General features: G+C 44.2%; 1 protein-coding gene across 1 annotated transcript in view; it reads left to right on the top strand.

Moving 5' to 3' along the window:
* Nucleotides 1-1,094: 1,094 nt before the first annotated feature.
* GRIN3A (glutamate ionotropic receptor NMDA type subunit 3A) overlaps nt 1,095-21,066 on the top strand; it is a 66,734-nt gene continuing 46,762 nt past the window's right edge. Inside the window, exon 1 of the mRNA XM_051782796.1 lies at nt 1,095-2,186. Coding sequence (XP_051638756.1) covers nt 1,473-2,186 — 714 coding nt within the window. The 5' untranslated portion in view covers nt 1,095-1,472. The remainder of the gene's footprint in view (nt 2,187-21,066) is intronic.

Here is a 21,066-nt window from a genome sequence, read left to right as displayed (position 1 = left end):
GATCTCAAAGAAAGGGGAAAGAAGGTTAACATTTAGAGAGAAGCTCTTTAAGTTAAAAGCACTACACCAGGGTAAACTGCTAGTGAAGGAATTCTCAGAAGATTTGTAAACACTCCAGGACTGAAGGTATCAAACCATCCTTCCTTCCCTTTCCTGGGACAGCGGGAAACCACATTGCGCTTAGACAGGGCTGAATCAAACAGGGAAAGATGAGAGAAGTCCTACGGGCATAAAATACATTCAAGTGTACTCAAGCAGGCAGCCTACACCTCACTGCCGGGGAGCGCGGTGAGATGATGGGCAGCATAGCTGCGAGAGCTCTTCCTCTGAGATCCTGGAGACCCACCACGGAGCAGAGAGGCAATGCGGAGCGTGTCAGTGCCCCAGTCACAGTATTAGTCTCAGTCCCGGGGCCAGTACGGCTTTGGCAGCCCAGGATTGAATCACAACCACGATAAGGACGGGGCTTTCCCCAGACCTTTTCAGACACTTACACAAACTCCCATCTCTGCTTTGCCCTGTTTTCCCTAAGGAAAAGGGTGTTCTGTCATAAAAGCCATGTTAGACAGTGTCCAAGACTTGAGGATGCGGGATCTCGGGTACCACATGCCGGAAAACGACTCTGAAGCGGCAGCGTAGGAGAAGGCACCGGACGCAACCACCGCCGGCTTCCCCGATAAGGCGGCCCCCTCGGTTCCAGCCGGAGTGGGACTGGAGCCTCACCTCCCATTCGCGTGCCCTGGGGCACGGAAAACTGCTCCGCTCCTCCGACGCGGTGCGGGGGGACCCCGCGGCATCCTCGGGCAAGGGGCTGTGCCGGGGCAGTCCCGGGACGCTCCCCGGGGTTCCAAGCGGACGGCCTCCCCAAAACCCTTCCTCCCCTGGGCGGCCCAGGGGGGCGAGTCCCGGGGGCCCGGGGAGGAGCCCAGCGGGGCTGCCACTCGGGTCCCTCCCGGCGGGAGTGCAGCGCAGCCCAGCGATCGCCCGTGGCCGCGCCGCCAACTTTGCCCGGCTCCAGAGCGCTCCGAGGGCTGCGGGGGACGCGGGCAGGGGTCCGGGGCAGGGAGCTGGGCCGAGGGGTGCAGGAGGGGAGCCGCTGCGGGGCGTGGAGCGGGGTCGGGAACGCGGGACGGCGGCGGCGGAGCCTGGCAGGGGCGAGCCCGGTGGGCTCGGAGCGTGGATCGGGGCCGTGGAGCTGCTTGTCGGGAGAAGCGGAGGGGCGGCCGGGAAGGGCAGGGCAGGACAGGGAAGGGGCAGCGCATCATCCCGCTGCCGGCGGGACAGCCGGGCGGAGCGAGCGCCCGGGTGGGGCGAGCGCCGAGGGTCGCAGGTGCGGGTGCCGCCGCGGATCTGAGGGGGGCGGTCCGGGGGCTGAACCCTCCCCGCAGGCCCGGGGCGGAGGCGGGGGCGCGGCGGCGGCCCCATGGGCGGCGGCGGGGGCGGCTCTGCGCGGGGCTTGCCCGCCGCCGCTGATGCCGCTGCCGCCTGCCCGCGGGGCGGCTGATGCGGGTGGCGGGGCCAGGGGAGGTGGCAGTGGCGGCGGCGGTGGCGGGGGGCTCCCGGCCATGTGTCGGCCGGGGGTGCGCGGGGTCCTGGGTCGGGCGTGCCTGCTGCTGCTGCCGCCCTGCGCGTTGGTGCTGGCGGCGATGCCCGGCTCCGCGTCCCACCCGCAGCCCTGCCAGATCCTGCGGCGCATCGGGCACACGGTGCGGGTGGGGGCCACCCACCTGCAGCCCCGCGCCGCCCCCTCCGCCGCCGCTGCCTGGCCCGGGGAGGTGCCGGGCGGGCGCCTCGAGGGGCCACGGGGCCGGCGGGCGGGGGGCGGCCCGGGGGGGGAGCGGCGGCCGCCCCCCTCACCGCGGGAAGCGCTGCTGCTCGCCGTGTCCAACCTAAACGGCATGCCTGGGCTGCTGCCCTACAACCTGTCCCTGGAGGTGGTGATGGCGATCGAGGCGGGGCTGGGCGACCTGCCCCTCTTCCCCTTCTCTTCGCCCAGCGCCTCGTGGAGCAACGACCCTGTCTCCTTCCTGCAGAGCCTCTGCCACACCGTGGTGGTGCAAGGGGTCTCGGCCATCCTTGCCTTCCCGCAGAGCCGCGAGGAGTTGCTGGAGCTGGACTTCATTTCGGCGGCGCTGCGCATCCCCGTGGTCAGCATCGTGCTGGGCGAATTCCCCCGGCGGAGCCTGGTAAGGATGGGGGGGGACAACAGGGGCAGTGCCGTGCCCCCCCGGTACCCTGCGATGGAAGATTGGGGTCTGACTGGGGGAGCCGGGCAGGGGTCGCGGTGGGAGGACTCAGACCGAGCTGTGGCCGGGGAGAAGTGCTCGGACCCCCGGCATCGTTTTTGGGTCCGTCCGTCCTCTGTCTCCCCCTCCCGCGTTATCCTGGGCTCTCAGGCCAGGGGTGGCGCGGGAGAGGAATCCTCTGTGTTGAGAGACAGACAGAGCTCGGTGGCACAAGCGGAGTTGTGAGCCCGAAGTCATACGCCACGTTAAGTTGTAAAGCACAGAGCAGAGAGAGGGTCCAGGGCACGTTTTGCAGAGCAAAGATTGTTAGGAAAAAAAAAAAAAAGGCTTAAACCACCTTTCGGAGTGTTTGTTACTGGTCTAAATGCAGTGGTCTGTCTGTGTATGGGCATTGTAGGTGGTTTGTCAGATGACGCTTCTCAGGGAAGTTGTGCACTGCAACTTGACTTTGCACTGAGCTGCCTAAAGCGTCGGGGTTTTCTGTACTCATAGTTCATACATCGCTGCTAGATCAGATTTTTGCTGGTTGCCCAGCTAAAGTAGTAGAAACTACAGACTGGTCTGACTGTTTGTTTGGTTGTGTAACTAAAATAGTAGAAACTGAATTCACTGTGTTTGACAGTGTCAGGTACAAGTAGTAGTAGAATCCAAGAGGAGCTAAACTTTCTACTGCACAGAAATGGCAACTTAGTGTTACATACCCTAGAAAAAAAGGTGATAGTTTGGTATTTTGTAACTGTGTCTCTGATGCCACGAGTCATTTCAGGTAAAATAGTTGAAAAAAGATGCTCTATTCTGTGTGACCTGTGCAAGGGAAGTCCTAAATAAAGTGGTTAAAGCTGCCTTTTCAATAGCCAAGAGAAGCAGTTGTTTTATATAAAAAGGGGTAGCTTAATACTGGTCTCAAAATCTAACCAGAAAAAAATATTACCAGCTGAATTTTCTTTGCAAAAACAAATGCAAATCTCAGCCTGGATCTCTGTTAGATTTCTGTGGGACTTTTTTGCATGTTAGATTGTGACAGAAAAGAGAGCTCTTAGTCTGTAACTGAAGATGTGACTGCTGTGTGCTGGCCTGAATCACAGAATGGTTTCTGTTGGAAGCGACCCCAATGACCATCTTGTTCCAGCTCCTACCATGGATGGGGACACTTTCCACAAGACTGGGTTGTTCAGAGCTCCATCCTACCTGGACTTGAACACTTCCAGGATTGGGGCATCCACAGCTTCTTTGGGTAACCTGTATCAGTGTGGCACCAACCCTAATCTAACCTTGCCCTCTGTCAATTTTAAGTCATTGCCCCTTGTCCTGTCACCACATCCCCTTGTAAAAATCCCCTCTCCAACTCTCTTGTAGCCCCTTTAGCTACTTAGCTCGTTTTCTCCACCTTAGTAAAACCAGTGTAACGCAGGTCTCTCAGAAACTCAGGGTGATCAGTGCTACCAAATGCACTTTCGGTACCAATTGTATCCAAATTTGCTCAGTTACATCTACCAGCTCTGCAACTGCACTCGTAGTGGTACTGGATACAGTAGCCAAAGCTTCCTGAAGTTCAGATCCTGAATTCAGCATTTCCTTGCTCTGTCTCTTAGAATTATTTTCTCTTCCATCTTAGATATGTATCTAAGTTCATCCAAAGCATCTTCATCCAAGATGTGTTAAACACATGCAGCACAGGTTAGATTCACTGCTGCTTTCCACAGCCTTCAAAACTCCTACTAAATTTTCAAATTGTTCTCAGCAGGGAGCCAAGAGGATCAGTATATCCAAGTCTAGGCTTTGTTCTTAAGCATTTCTTACGAGGCATTTTCTTCAGTGACAGTGAAACCAATGCCTGACATTGAACCTATGCTGAACAGAGTCCGTTTTTTTCCCAGCTGAGCTAAAAAAATTACTTTTCAAAGCTCTGTGGATTTAAAAAAAAAAATCAGTTTTACTCAAAGGCCACCAGGTAATACAAGTCTGTTGGTCTCTCAAGATTGGCCTGGGAAAGCTGACATCTCTCTGAACACTCTTTTTCTTATTTTCTCTTAATAAATACCATTTTAAGGTTAACTCTGGAGGCAGTGCTCTAACAGCCTTACCTCGCATACTTCCTAGAATTACAGGCTTTCCAACAGCATACTGGACACAGGAGAGCCTGGAGATGCTGGCCTCAGCAGCCTCTGCTGTAGGCAGGGATTCTGTGTCACTCACAGTCCTACGCTGGCATGAAATTAACATGCCATGGACCTCTCATCTTCCCAACTCCACAGCCCTGGCGCTGCAGATTGGCCGCTTCTACTGCATGGTGATTTTAGAGGGGGCAAATGTAAAAGACATCGTTGTAGATGAGACAGCTTTGACTGATAGGCCCAGACAGGAAGAGAAGACTGATACCCAACCCTGCTTCTGAATTGGCACCCCTGGGGTCACCATGCCCACTGACTCTTGGGCAGAGCGTTCTCCCTCCCACAAAACCACTGCAGCACACCCCAGGGGGCTGCCTGCAGTTAATTTTCTTCCGGGTAGGGACAGAAGCAGACCCAAAACCTTTTTGCCCTTGAAGAGCATTTCCCATTGTCTGCATTGCAAACATGCTAACAAACCCAGTGTTCTCATACTGCTTCTCCTCAGCAGTCAAATATTTCTGGGAGATGGTTTTAATACAGTAACATCTAGCAAGGTCTCATTTTCCACATTATACCAGGACAGGAATGTACATATGCAATGTTTTGTACTTCTGCTGAATGTTAACATTATTCCTTCATGCAGAAGGCTATAATAGGCAGCTGTTTGTTGTACTTGAAAAGCACGTTGATCTTTGAGCAAATCTTCCTTAGCATGGCAAAAAGCAATACTTAAAATGAAAAGGAAGATAAGGATCCAGAACTAAAACACTTCAATAATACTGCCCATTGTCTCTGTGATATTTGATGACAGTAATACTGCAAACATGTAACAACAAGAGGAAATACAGTGTCACAGATGGGCAACTACAGTCATCTAAGATACCTAGAGACTGTGTTTTCAAAAGTTTTGTGGTTGTTTGAGCATCTTTAAAAATTCATTTATCATTAAAAAAAAATAATCAAAAGAAAACAACCGTCACAAGGTGTGATACTGAACTTGTTCCTCACAAGTAACAGCTTATTCTGGAGGTTCAGGATTGTGTATGGCAGAACACACATATGGCTTCAAGGGAGGATACAAAGAGTAAAATGGGACACCCTTTTTTATTTTTATTTGTGATTTAATTACGAACATAGACTAACAGGAAATCCAGACACAGTTGTGACCTGGAAAAAAAGCTGTTTACTTTTCCCAGTTTACTGTCACTCTGGTAAATTTTCACATTCAGTAAGCAAAAGTAACAATTTAGCACTGTCATTCAGCAAACAAAAAAACCACTGGATTTCTTTACTCCTACATGATTGCAAACTGCGTGAAGCTTTGACAGCTCATTATTTTGGAGACAGCAGCTCACAAGCAGTGATGCCATTCAGGCAAGTTTGTGACCCTTATGTATCTTTATATGAAGGGAGGCATTTTATTTTTTCATTCCAAGATTGCCCATGTCATTAATAATATTCCCAAGAATGGAACAGGAGAAAAGATCCAGGGAACGTGAACCATAAATAAATACAGTGATATTGCTACATTTCAGAGCCAAGAGACAGCCCATAATATCTATTTTGTGGGTGATAGCATCACAAACACAAGGGACATCATGTTTGCAGCAGTGTTCTCTGAAGTTAAGGGAATATTTTCAGTGGGTTTCACATAAATCAGCACCTCTGATGTCCACTAACATGAAAAGGAATCTTTTCACAGCAGTGAAACAGAATAAAGTAGTTGCAAATCATCAGTCCCTGCCTAGTCAGTCTGTGCTTTATCTGGCTTCCCAAGGAACTGAACTGCAGCACTGCTGATTACTGCTATGACTTCAGAGGGGGTCAAAAGAATAAATAAATCAGGTTAGAGTTTTAGGTTAAACTATGACTTTTCTGGGGAAGTAGCAAGCTCAGCCTCAGAACAGATGCTGTAGAAAGAAATTGACCATAAACTTTTAAATTTTGTTTGTTTGTTTTTGAAGTAATTATTTGTTTTGTTTTGTTTTTAACAGCTTTCTAGTTTATGTATATCAAACAACCCATGGTAGGGAATTATAGATCATTCCCTTTTGGAAATAGACAAGAATACCACTGTGAGTACAATGCCCTCAGAAGTCACACTAATCTGCAAGACACTGGCTATGTAGTGTACCAGTGAGGGCAGGCAGAAATTACACCAGGGGGATGGAGATGTGGAAAAAAGGCTTCTGTCTAACTAAATGCCCAAAGACATTTCTTTCTTTCCTCCTTCAAGCCAGAATTGCAGTTAGATGGGAAAAAAAGTTTTAATAATTTCATTTTCCAGCAAAAAAATGCAACACATACTTGGCTGCAGGCTTCAGTAATCCAAATGATCATTGCTGATCTGTTTTAATCCAGATGTTGGAAGCTTATACTAGTTACTGTGTAGATTAGGAATATGTGTTCTGTCTTTCCCTATGATTACCAACCCTCCCCACCTAGCACTGAGTAAACAGTGAGGCACATACCTTTTGTGCACTTCGAGAGGGTTTATGAGTGGTGCCTTGAGAGGAAACAAGGATAGAAATTGAGAGGACGTGCAAACAAATATCCAGTTGCTTCTATTTCAGCCAGAGGTCTCAGTGCAATTTTGCTCATGGTGAGCTTTTGAAACTTGGATAATTTAGGCCACTGATCTGCTATAAAGTCAGAGCCCTTTTACATTTCCGGCTCATGTAAAAAAAGCTTGGTGCAACTAACAGTTTTGCTCCATAGCTAGGTATCCTGTAGAGCCGTTAATTCTTTTGAACACAAAATTTTGAACACTGCTGCATTTTGCTAGCAGCCTTGTGGTCCTAGCATCACACCAGAGGTCTCCTCATCCTAAGTCCTCTTTGAAAAAGCATTTGCTCAGCATTTACTAACAGATTCAGCCTCCTACCTCTCACAGGCTTTTCCCCAACACTGTACGTTGTCCTCGAGTTGTCACTTTGAAAATGGTTTTACTTATGCTCTTGTGTTGTGTTGACTGTTGTCAGCTGTGAGAGTATTGCGGTTTTCAGGGTTCGTTTGTGTTGTCAGCTGAAGCCAAACTCTCTGTTGCCTTTAAGTTCGTAAACATGTGTGTTGAAGGGAAACTACTTGTTTATATTCTTATCTGTTGTCGGAAAGCCCTCAAGTCTTGTGGAAGTGATTTGGCATAGCATTTGCGAGTTGTATTGGTACCTTACGTATTTTGTATATTTTCTCTTTGTTTAATGCTCAGGGTCTGTTCCTTCTGCGTGTTGTACTCTTGATGATACCACAGGTTACCCTTATACCATAAACTGTCAGAGTCATCATAAATGCTGCTTAAAACACCACTAAAGACACCCAGTCCTGCAGACCAGAGCATGGCAGCCTACATATCGAGGGGGAACTTCTTTAAGGATAGTTCCACTGTCAACAGGCTTTGCATGCTCAGAAGCATAGGACAATGAAAGATAAAAAAGGAACTAGTCTCTTTATTGAAGTTACAATGTTTAAGGAGAATTCAGTTAATCACAGCTGCAAGAGATTTATTTTCAAAATGCAGTAAGTGGTGAGAATATTTTTACTTCGGTTCTCTCCTCTGGATACTTAATTTTGAAGTCCTGTTGAGACAGAAATGGCCAGAACTCCACTAGGATACCACTCTTTTAGAGTTGTCCAGAAACAAGATTTTCTCATTCCTCCTCTGATGCAGAAAAAGCTGAGTTAACATCAAATTTAATACCAAATGTGGTATTTTCTTCTGTGGTTTTTTTCTTTTTTTTCCTGTTCTAGGTGCTCACAAAGCAATGTTTTCCTCACTGCTGTGCTGGAGGAGGTCTTTCATAACACACTGCACAAACTCCTGTCAATAATTAATAATTAAAATATGACATAATTGATTGTTTCTTTACTGAACAACAGGCACTATCAGAAGAAACATCAAAGACTACTTAGCATAATCCACTAAGTAAAAATTAAAATTTGGCCTAAAGTAGGCAAATTTAAAGACAACTTTCTATCAGAGACTATGCAAATACACGAGTAACTGTACAGAACAGATGATTAACAAACAAAAGTAAGTTGGGGTATTCAATATAATTTCCCACAAGAATTTGTCCATGAAAGGCAGAGAAAACACCCTGTCTTTCCACAAAAATGGAAGCAGAGCTATGGAAACAAGAAAACAACAAAGAATCTTCTAATGCGTTATGTTATTCATTACAATGTTCATGATTAAATTCAAAGACTACTTACAAATGTTCTCACTTAGGGTTTATTTAATGAGTTATTCACTATTTAAGCCCATGAAATATTGAAAACACACAGTTTTAGAACTTTAGGCTATGTTGGATCTAGTTACAGTTTATCCCATGTTCTATTGTTTTCCTCTGTGGATTCCCACATAATTTTTAAATGTGAAAGAAAAGCAGTCATAACTTGACTAGAATTTACATGTTATTGTAACCAGCATAAAACTGAGGGAAAAAAGCAGTTTCTTTTAAAAATCTAGATTTACCTTCCAAGAAAGAATCAGACTGTAAATCTATGTTTCTGTAGATCCTACTGAAGGGCTTTTAAAGAGGAGAAAGGTTGTCTTCTCAGCTTGGTTGAACCAGAGAGAGTGCACCAAATTTCACTGCAATACAAATAGCTGTGCATTTCAGTGTTTGTTCTGAACAGCTGAAAGAATCCAGAGAAAAGAGAAGGAAGAAAACAAGAAGAGGAAGCAAGAAAACTAGAAATATAGAAGTCAGTGATGCAGGGAGACAGAAGGAAAAAATAAGCTGAATTGAGAAGACAAAGAAGAGATGCCCCTCCCTGTCTCTTTAATGTTTGTGATTCCAGATGCATAAAAGCAAGAGAACTGTATTTTTTAGGAAAGCACCGGACGTAGAGCTGGGATCACCAAGCACAGAGTGAAACTACTTGCCCAAATCAGGGTTGAATTAACAGGGTTGTCTTCATCCCTGGATAAGGATGGTTACTTCCAGTGAGTAATACTTGCCCAAAGAAGTATTTTGCCCCTCAAAAGTGCACCATCTTTGTTGCAGACTTCTCAGGAAACTGCTGAAGCCAACATCTAAAAAGCAGTAAAGGGAACAGGGATTAGGTCAAAGGTAGGTAGCAGTTTATTGCTGCTGGAGGGACTTCTTGGGAAGGGTGTAAGGCCTTGGTGTCAGTGAGTGTGATTTGTGGAAGCCTTTTTTCAAACTTGGTGCTGAGATTATGGGAAGAGAGATGCAGCAGGGCATCTCTGGACATAGCCCCTCCTGATGCTTCAAGACCCAGGGTCAGACATCTTCTGGTTAGGATTTCAGAGTGCCAGGAGTCAGACCAAGGTCACTGGGATACACACAGCGTCATTCCAATAGGTACCCAGAAGGGATTTCCTAATGAATGGGGGCAGGTTCAGGCACAGTGGCTTTAGGATTTGAGCTTTGGACATCAGCAACTGCTCTTTACTTCTGGTCTGGCCCTGAGGATCTCCTCATTTTCCCCAGAACTCTGTCAATCAGCCAAATTTGTTCTCACCACCATGGGTAGAGGATGTGCAGATGGTGGAAGTAGCAGCAGAACTGGGAGAAAGATTTAAGCTTGAGTAGGCAGCTCTGATAGATGATTCATTTATTAAGGGAGTCACACTCAAACAGAGCTGTTTGTGCAAGGGACTCCTCGTCAGTGTGACTCAGAAGTTAACAATCTGGCCCCAAGTGCTTCATAGCTGTCACAGCAAGCTAATAATATTGTTTCTGGCAATTATGGACAGTTCCATGAAGAACTGAGAAGGCATACCACAGCAATTGTTACGTGCCACTTTCGTGGGGCATTGCAACCAAACATTTGTGTGCAGCTGGCCTTGGGACTTAGATTTGGCTGTAGACAGGGTTTCAAAGCAGGCTTGATGTTCACTACTCAGTCCTGAGCTCTCTGTAGTTCCATACAGCCCTTGATGAGCATCTTGCATCCCTGGAGCACAAAACACCCTGTTAGTACAAGCAGGAGTGTGTTCCACCCCCACACCAGGCAACCATCTCTGTCCCTGCTGTCTGTCAGAGGGCTGGGATATGGTGCTGAACCTCTTGGATATGCCCTGCTGCAGGAAGGGTGAGCTGGAAAAGCCCTCAGAAGCTGACAGGAAGGTTTCCAGGTGGCACCAGTTTGAGAAGGTCTGGTGTGCAGTGTGCTAGCTAATTAACTTCTATCCAAAATGTTTCACTCGCTGGAGTCTGTGTGGCATCAGGGTACAGATGGAGGGGTGGAGGAGTGAAGGTGAGCACAGGTGCACCCTCAACTGACAGGGAAGCACAGTAAACAGGGAAATTACTGCGATCATTTGATTCTTATTATTGTATAGGAAAAATCAAATGTTAGGGGATTCAAAAGCAGGCATCATTTTTCCCTTTTCTTTTTACGGTATTTTTATTACTTTTTTGTTACCAGCTTTCATCTGTTTCCGAAGCCTGTTTTAAAATGTAGAAAGTATTTGAAAGGCATTATAAAAATCTATGAATATGCTGCACAGGCAAATTTTAAACTCTTAGTATTTCCCTAAAGGCATGATATTCCACTTCCAGCTTTTTTTAAGACTGTGAAGGAAATGATTGCCCATGCTGTTCATAAGACATTTTGCAAGGCTTTCTAACTTAAGACAGAGTTAAAAGACAAGATAGATCTTCAAGCATCAACTGAGATTTTAAAAATGAAGTTTTGCATTTCTAGCAAGGAAAGAACTATTAGACATAGCAAATAATAACCAGAAAGTGCAGCTGATTTGTGCATTAGGCTCTCTCGATGATGCTATTGATAAAGCAGTTGCGTTATACTCATCTTGATAGCGTACTCACTCAAACTGGCTTAAAAAGATCTTTTTTCTTTTTTTGCAAATCAGATGAAAAGTCGGTATTATTGAGTTCACAGTTTGTTAATTTTCCAGTGCTATTTTAGGTGAAAGCAAAATTATTTATCACTTTCTCAGCCTGTAAGGCTCACTCATATATATAACAGCTTTCTGTAGGACAGCAGTTGTTTTTAAGAATTTTCTGTACTCGAGCATGAAAAATGGGTAAAACCTTTACTTGGAGCTGATGCCTGCCCTCTTTGGAGAGTGGAGTGAACGTCTTTTAGCTGTGATTTACATTTTCTTACTACACTAATAGCATGAAGCTGATTTTACCCCTACATTGGAAGGGCAACAAGGTAAAGGGGCTATGTGCCTCAGTTTCCTCTGTTTAAATTATATATGATAGGTGATAAACTATAGAGCTCTGAGTGGACAAATACATACCAAATAATACCCTTGAGGCTAACATAGGTGAATAGTTTAAGCAGAAAGCATTGCTCTTTTTTGTTTAAGCATTGAGACATGAAAAGTTCAGGTGTCACTGCATCTTCCATCCCTGAAAGTGTTGAAGACCAGGTTGGAAGGAGCTCTGAGCAACCTAGTGTGGTGGAAGGTGTCCCTACCTCTGGCAGGAAGATTGAAATGAGATGGTCTTTGAGGTGCCTTCCAACCCAAACCATTCTATGATTTTATGATGCATAGAATTGTCCGCTGCAGAGCTAATGGTAGGGAAATGGCAAAACATGACATCAGTGTTTGTTCCTTAGAGATTCAGGGAGAAAAAAAAAATCTATTAATCACCTCTTTAAAAGTTACTATTAAAATATATCAGTATAGAAATAGACTGGATAGGCTGGTATGGTTAACAATACTCCTGTGGCCTCTGATTAGGAATCTTGCATAAGCAAGCAACACAAGGAAGCCAAAATGATGATTATTCAGTCAGCCCTATGATCATCTTTTTATACATATGAATTATTTACATAGTACAGGGTGATTACAAGCTTGCTAATTGAAACCTGTTTTTTAACTTCAGTTACACTCTAAAATTTCTTCAGAGCATGTAATCCTTCTAACTAGTTTTCTTTCATGTTCCTTATGTCATATTTTGTTTAACATTATCTTTCATTGTATAAATGGAAAATCCCTCAGTGTGGAATACTTGTGGGAAAGGATTCCTTCACGCTGAGAGTTTCTTTTAAGAAAGAGAGATGGGTGATTGGTCTGTTTTGAATATTGATGCCCAGAATCCCCAGGAATCCTCAAATTTTTTTCAGATACACTACCTACCTACTCTTCCACTTTCAGTGTGGCATTCCCATTTCATCCTTTCTTGATCTTGCCCATTTGTGTTTGTTCTGAGGTCTCATCTTCCACTGTAGTATAATACAAATTCTGAACTTACAGAGTCTAAACTGCAGAAAAAGACTGCAAGGCGCTATTGTGATACAAATGATCAGCAACATAAATTGCTCATCACTCACTGTTCATTACATTCTCTGAAGAGCACCAAAAATAAGACACTTATTTATAAATAGCTCAGCCTGCTAGATTCCAGTGAAACTCAGTTTCATATCTTCCCACCATTTTGACAGTGCATATAAATATGTAACATGTAGTTATGTGGAAGTTGGCTGTGCCATAATGTCCTCCATGGGTGTTCACAACCCTTGCAGGTTTACAGGGGAAGAATAAGAGGCAAATTTAGACCTACAGTGGGATGCAGCAAACCACATGATTAGCAGCAGAAAGATGCTTTGTTTGATAGAAAATGGGGGCTTGTTGCCCAGACCATATTACCCTTGTATTCCTCCTCAGAAGTGTACTTTAAGAGGGAAATGAAGTGAGAATTCACAGTGAATAATACATCTGATAATCACAGACTTTTTTTCTGCCTGAAAACCACCTGAAACTTCTTGAACAAACATGAACAACATAAGCATTATGAATGACAGCATCCCAGAGCCTTCCAAAACATCACTGAGAGTGCTTCCTTTTACTTCACTGGCTTTGAATACACACCAGCTCAAGATACAGTTTTGATTTTCTGGCTGAGCCACATGATTTTTTTGGTTTTTTTCAGTCTAATCAGTGCAGGAATTGCAGATGAACGTGGAATCTAGAACTTGCAAAAACTGCAATTGTTTGGTTTTGCTGTTCATTTTCTATAAGCATTTGTCCTAGTGTAATTTGATTACTGGAATGTTCATGAAACGTTGAGGAGAACAAGAGTGAGAAAGCAAATAATTTCAGTCATGTGAGTGTCTGCATGTTGCTTCTGTTACAATTGCCATCATTAAAAAAACCCAAACCCATATATTCAGACTTCATTTACATGTGGTATAGTTTTGCTTTGAATGAGGATCTAGTCCAACAGAATTTGTGGCTTGTTGCTACAATACTAAAACTATTTTCATAAGCAAACTTAAGCCTTCTATCAACTCTAACCTTTAGTTTTACCTGAATTTGCCTTACTTTCACCCAAGTTTTCCTTTCACTTAAAAATCTATAGAAAGCCATTCACTAACTGTTATCAAGAATAATTCAGATAATTCATCTTTTTGTGGATCCATACTATGCCAGCACTATGAGAGCAAATGCATGTCTTCCGAGAGTTATACAAAATTTTTACAATCTTATTGGAGAATAATAAGCAACAAAATAATTTATTACTGTAATTTATTCTTCAGTAAGAAGGGAAGAATGACTCTGCAGTCTGACCACTGAACAAGGGACTCAAATGGGAAATTCAGTCATATTTAGTACAGTTAAAACCATATGGGAAAAAACACTGGGCTGAGGATTGGAATAGTTACTGGTCTACCAGCCCTGGCATGTAGAAGTCCAGATGTATTTCTCTGCTTTGTCAGAAGTTTCATGTGGAAGGTTAAAAGTTGCCAAGGGTTTTCAAAATCATCCATGACCCATTGTCTGTCTGTAAATGATGATTGTCCGACGTGACGATGATGTGGTTGCCACTGAAACTATTGTGTGGTGCTGCAGCATTCATCCTTTTTTTGAGAGTCTTCACACTTCTTTGCCTGGCCACCCACTCTTGGTTTCACAGTCCACATGTATGTCAGTCAGTATGCTCAAGCGTGTATAAAACCTTCAGTTATCTCAAGAGCACTCTCCAAATGTTGCTTACCTTTCAGAAAAGACAAGGAAACTTTTAACAGAAGATCTTAGTTTCTGTGAGTCTTCCTCTGTTGCTTTTATTCTCAGTGCTGGCTGATTCTTTCACTCCAATTTACCAGGTACCACATAGAATACTCCTGGTGTATCAAAGAAAATTTTACAACACAATTCAGAGCTTATGATTTTAAGCTTCTTTAGTTTTATCCCAGGTCACTGAATTGTGTAGAAGTATAATTCTACACATTACCACAATAACTGTAATATATTCTCCATCCTTGGAAGTCTCTAAGGCCAGGTTGGATGGGACTTTGAGCAACCTGGTCTGGTAGAAGGTATCCCTGCCCATGGAAGGGGACCTTAGAGTTCCTTCCAACCCAAATCATTCTAGGATTCTAGATTTCTATATCTTTTGGAGAACTGACCAAGACCTGCATTCAAGTGCTAGAATCATATAAACAAAACTGAAACATGGAAAGAAAAAAAACCCAACATTCCTATGTCTTCAGGGAATACACATTTTTTATGATTATTTTTATCAGAGGTTCTCTCTCCCTGCAGCAGTACCATTTCCTGCAGAGACAGCAGTTTTGATCATATGTTCTTGCCAAACTCACAGGAGTGGTGATCTGTCTTCCCTTCCTTCCAGGTTGTCTGGGGGAATTAGATACTCCTCTGCAACACTTCCCCTTGTTCAGAGCATTAAAAAGAATCACGGTGCTGAAAAAAGTTGATGTGGGTTCTTTGTCCCCAGCCTTGGTTCACCAGACTCTGCAGAGTCATTGCGGATTATTTACATGGAGATGGATAGATGCAAACATCCTGCTGAGATCAGTGAGACATGACGTACCTGTATTTTGCTGAAAGCGCTTATCCATCCATGTTAAACTCCCAGGGCATGCTTCATTTTCACTGGTTCTTACCCTCTCCTTTAAGAGGATACAATCACCCACTCAAGGAGCAGAAATAGTGCATGACTAACTATGTCACGGAACAGATGATTAACACTAAGTAGTTTGTGCAAGCTGTTTGCAAACAATCCATGTGCAGACAATTATGCTGAAGCAATTTTGTGAATACCTAACTCAGTGTATTTTGCATAACTCAGGACTGGCTCTTAGATCATTAAGTTCATAACTTCTGTCTTGTTTGTTAAATTCATGAATGTCATTACTTCTTCCTAGTCCCTAGGACTGGTTGTGCTAGACTTGACTGTGATATTAGTCTTGTAAAGCTGGACAGGCAAAGACTGTCGGAGGGATGGTGGCTCCAGTGACTGAGATGCTGTTCAAGAGGAGTTACAGGTCCTGTGCTTTTAGGGTTTGTAAGTGACTTATAAGTTAACTTTGTAAGTGCCGAGGAGGGCAGACTATGCAGACAGATCCATTAATACATCTGATACTTTCAGATTTGCAGCTACACAGATAAGGATGCCATTTGCCCCAGCTACATCCAGATGACCCACAGACCTGACCAGAGATTGGTCTGGCTGCCCCAGCTCACGGGGTTCGTTACTGGGAGCTGAGGGCCTTTTTGTCATCTGCAATAGTTCATTAGCCATCTTCAGGGTCAAAGAGTTGACTTACAGAGAGCATTGCATCCATAGACATCATCCTGTGGATGAGGGTGGGGAGAGCTGAGCTGTGAGGAAGAAAGCATGTTGTATGTCCGTGGGAAGCTCATACTCAGACAAGAGTTTATTGATTCATTCGGTTCAGAGCATTTGGGAGCCTTTTGACTCACAGAAATGTGCAGCCCTAGCAGATCCCAAAGCTCAAAGCTCTTAAAAAATAAATTAAATACCCAATATACTTGGTTAATTGGTGCTCTACAATGAGTCTACTGGTGTTTCAGTTGTCACAGAGTTTGGCAAACCCTACTGTCCTAGTTAGAACAGCTGGGACCAGTTCATCACTGTGTGCGTATAACCCAAACTGTGTATTCTACACCCTCCATGTCATTGCCCAGGAACTGTTTACAATAGACCATTTGCAGCAGCTGCCCAGAGCACTCCTGGCCCCACAGGCTATAAGCTGGGTGTTAAGAGGCCTGTGAGATAGGAGGATGTTCCTGTCCTCACGCGCACAACTCACAATCACCCATTGTGGAACTCCTTGCCCTGGGGGAGGTACTGGGCATTCCTGCCTGAACCTGAGGGTATATAATCTTGGGATCTTGGGATCTTGGGACTTCTGGTACCACTCGTGAGATCCAAAGGAGGACCAGAACCTCAACCAGACTGCGACCACCACTCTCAACTAGACTGCGACCACCACTCTCAACCAGACTGAGACCACCACTCTCGACCGGACCGCGACCATCACTCGCACCAACAGGTTTTTTTTTCCTCACCTTTTACTTTTGGACTGAGGGGACCACGTGGGGCTCAGCACAGAGGCCAACGAACACCACTCTGTTCATGCCCCAGGGTGCCGAGTTATACATCTCGGGTTTTGTGGGCTAAATGCAATTGTTTGTCTGTATAATTGTATTTATAGCATTATTTTTATTAAATTGTAATTCTGACTTATAATCTCTATTGAATTGGGTTCATTTTTCCTGCTGGTTTACCTTTAAACCAGCACACCTACATAATTCTAGAGAGGAGATATTTTATAAGGGGGGATTATAAGATATTACTTTATAATTGGAGGATATGGAAGCAGTGGAAATTCAAAGAAATTGCAACAGAGAAGGTAGTGCCACTATTGAAAATTAGATTTGTAAAGGCTTTTCCCATCATTTCCATGCTGAAAAGCATTCTTCCCATCAGTAATACCCAGCCTATTAAATTGCTGTTGTTACTTTCATTACTTTCTCATAAATTAAGCCAACCCCTGTTAACCTGCCCCAATAGTTTTTTCCCCTTTCCCCCTCAAACAATATAAGGTATCAGTACACGTAAATTTAGCATAAATAGATGAAGAACTTTATTTGCAAAGAAGTGAATTTGGTATATAATTCCATCTCAACAGTTTGTCCACCTACTTCCCACTTCCTTTTTAGTTTAAGGTTAAAATGTATGTTGAACTTCCCTACCACCAAAGCTTTGCCTAGTAAGAGCAGTATGCTGAGCTATTTATGGATGGACATATTGCTTAAAGCCTGCTCCAATGAGTCCAAACTTGGTAAAAAGAGGAATTAATACGCATGATTCATATTTTATAGTGATTTACAAATTCTGTGCAGTCTCTTCATTGTTGCTCTCAATGACCATGATAAGTGCAGAGTTAAACAAACCTGACAGCAGTAATTGGTGCAAGCATTTTTGTGTAGTAGAGAGATGAAGATTCTGTGTATTTTCTGTCAGCCATTTAGGTGAGAATAGAAGACTGAGTCACAAGTAGGAGCTGTAAGTGCTCACTTCATGTCTTGCACATTTTAAATCAAACAATGAGATGGATGTGTGGTTATTTTTGACACATTCTCCCAAACATGCCCACAATACTGGCTGTAAACCATTTTGTGCTCTGTGAGGTGTCTCCTACAGCAAGGTCTTGTTTTGTGAATGTACCCAGGACTCTTTTGAAGTGCAGTGGATTGTTAGAAAGTTGCTTGTCCACTCAAAACTAATGAGGAAATCACAGTATCTGCTCTCATCCTGTATCCACATGCTCACCGAGATGGGGTCCTGAAGAGATGTCAGTGGGATATTGGAAGGACGCACCAGTACCCTGTGAGTAGTGTAATAGTGCAAAGGCCCAAATTATTTAACAATAATGCATAAAATAAATGGCTGTTACTTTCCACGTTATTTTATCTATTGATTGTCTATCAGCTATGTCTAGCACAGGAAGGAGCAGGAGATTTGAGCCTTAGATTCTGCTTCTGGCAAACATGGTATATTCTCCAAGATGTGTGACCTAACCCCCTTTTTTTTCCTTTTTCCCCTCTGATTTCTACCTCTGTAAAAGGCTGTGAAGTATTTATCTTGCTGTAAGCCTTAAGATGGGTGAGAAGCCTGTCCCTGCCGTGGTGTCGATCTTTACCTCCTGGGGCACTGTGGAGGGATTTATCCTCATTTTACAGAGTGGGTTTTGTTCAAAAAGCTAGCACAGGATGAGGCAGGTATTTCAAAATGGATTGCTCAGTTTCTACACCAGCCAATGCCCCTTCCTTCTCCTCCTCCTCCTTCTCCTTCTCGTTGCCTGTGTGCCTTGGTAACAGGCTCTGCATAGTCACACACTTTTTTGAGTCGTTGCTAAATGCTTTATTGGGAACTCAAATGCTTCTGCCTTTGGGGGTGGGGGGTGGGCGCCTCCTGATTACAGGATCGTGCCTGATTTTGTGTTTTTGCACTCAGAAAAGCAACTTCCAAACACAGCCACAAAACCTCTCCATGGTATGCTTGTCTTTCAGATTTTTGTTTGTTTGTTAATGACAGTGTATTAATTCAGTATTGGGAAGGAAAGGTGGGGAACAGTGATTAAAACATTTGCAGTGAATAGAAGCCACAAGGCTTTGCTGCATTTTCAAAAGTCAGACTCTTGTCTTCCGTTAGAAGGCAGAAAATCTGCAGCCAAGGACCTAACTAACATAACACATATTTTTTTTGGTTTTACCTCCTTCTGAGGAAAGTGGCACCACTGTCTGATTAGTGAAAGAGAGGCGAGGATGCTCGTTCAAGATGAGACCAGATGCTAGGGCAGCACTGTGAGCTTCAAGTGGGCAGCAAGAGGCATTTCACATCCACTCAGGACGCCATATCCCATTGTCCCATCCCCTCTGTCAGCTCACTGCCCCATTACATGCAGAGTGTATTTGTTTTTAAAAGGGATGTTTGATTTTTTTTTTTTCCTTCTCATCCCATGCCCTGGGAGCCAATTTTAACTCTTCTTTCTAATTTCCCATCTTTCTAATTAAATCCTTGATATATTAAATAAGAAACCTTAAGTGGAGCTATTTGAATTCTGTTCCTGATTTTAAGCCAAGCCACATACATACAAGAATTCACCTTAGAGTCATGTTTTTAATGCCTAGCCTCAGAAAGATGAACTACTAACTTAATCTACCCTGGCCTCATTTAATAGAGTTAAGAGATCAGGCTTTGCAAGCTTAATTCTCAGCTTTCTTTCATACAAAAAATCAATATAGAACAAAATGCACTTGTAGCTAAAATTAATCCTATGAAACATGCCTGGAGCAAGGCCCAGCGGAAGAGGATCCGATGATGAGCTGATGCTGGCTTTCTGAGGAATGGGACATGGGTCAGCATTAATTCCCCCTTCTGTATATTGCCATACACAGCCTATCATTTCAGTGATGCTCCATACACTATTATGTCCAGCACAGTCCTTGAGAATTTCTCTGTCAGGCAGGGACCATTACAGACAAAAACGTAACTTCTTCTCAGGGCACGGGTGCTGAGATATGAGGAATGCAAATGCTCAGGAAGGGTTAAAAGCACTTTCCAGCCATGCTGGAATTGGACTGGTGAGTGAAAACAATGCTCCATCAGATTTTATTGCTGCAGATTTTAGTGGTGAAATCTAATTGGATTAAATCCTGTGTGCATGCACCAGGCGTGTTTCAGAAAGGGCAATAGCTGCTTTTGTAAAATGGGATCAGACTCCTTTTATCAACATAACATGGATCAGTCTTCTCCATACCTCCTCTGCTTTTGTTCTACATTTCATTCCAGAATTAATTTCTTCTTGTTTGACCACTGTTTTGCTCATGCCTATAAAGTTAAGCCATACAGAAAGTGTACTCATAGCCTGTCATGCCTCTGGAAAAGTACTATTTTCCAGCAATATGCTGCACCATGTCCATCTTGCTGATGGAAAGGTGGAAGCTGCTGTAACAGGGTGAAGATGGGAATGCTGTTTCAAGAGGCCTTTATTCTGAGGAGCCTGGCAGGGGTGATGGACCAGGGAGCCTGGTGTGGAGCGGTGCTTGGCAATGTGCATCATAATTATAGCCTTGGTTGCCAAATTCTCTGTCAACTTTTGTGCTGTGTTAGCCATAGTCCTCAAGAACAAGGCATTGGAGCAAATGTTGCATGCAGTTAATGTGAGTTTTAGAAACCCTTTCTATAAGCAAAACCAAGAATTCATTGTTAGCCTAATTGAAGTCCCAACAGTTTTACTGAAGTGGTATTACTGGCCCCAATGATGCTAACTCACACAGGCAAATTATGCAAGTACTACAACTTGTTCTCAGTGTCCTAGTTAGAACAGCTGGAATCAGTTCATCACTGGATGGGTGCAACTCAAAACTGTGTATTCTGTAGCCTTCCATGCCATTTCCCAGAAACTGTTGTCAATAGACTATTTACACCCTCTACCCAGAGCAGCCTGACTCCTCAGGCTATAAACTGGGTGTTAAGAGGCCTGCGAGACAGGAGGGTGTTTTTGTCCTCACACCCATTGACGAACCCCCTGCCCTGAGGGAGGTGCTGGGCATTCCTGCCTGAACTGGAGGATATATAATCTTGGAGTCTTGGGACTTTTTTAACCACTCATGGGATCCAGAGGAAGATCATTGCAGATCATTGCTCTCAACCAGACTACAGACCACCACTCTCGACTGGACTGCAACCACCACCCTCGACCAGACTGCAATCACCACTTTTGACCAGACTGCAACCACCACTCTCAACTGGACTGCAATCCCCACTCTTGACCAGACTGCAACAGCACTCTCACCAACAGGTTTTCCCCTCTCCTTTTACTTTGGATTCAGGGGACCCAACGAACACCACTCTGTTCATGCTCCAGGGTGCTGGGTTATACATTTGTGTTTTGTGGGTTAAAACCACTTTTTTGTCTGTATAATC

The sequence above is a fragment of the Manacus candei genome, unplaced genomic scaffold, assembly GCF_025592945.1.
Source record: "Manacus candei isolate 608988 ecotype Guabito, Panama unplaced genomic scaffold, ASM2559294v1 h1tg000016l, whole genome shotgun sequence".
Lineage (NCBI taxonomy): Eukaryota > Metazoa > Chordata > Aves > Passeriformes > Pipridae > Manacus > Manacus candei.
This window is presented reverse-complemented; position numbering and strand designations above follow the sequence as displayed.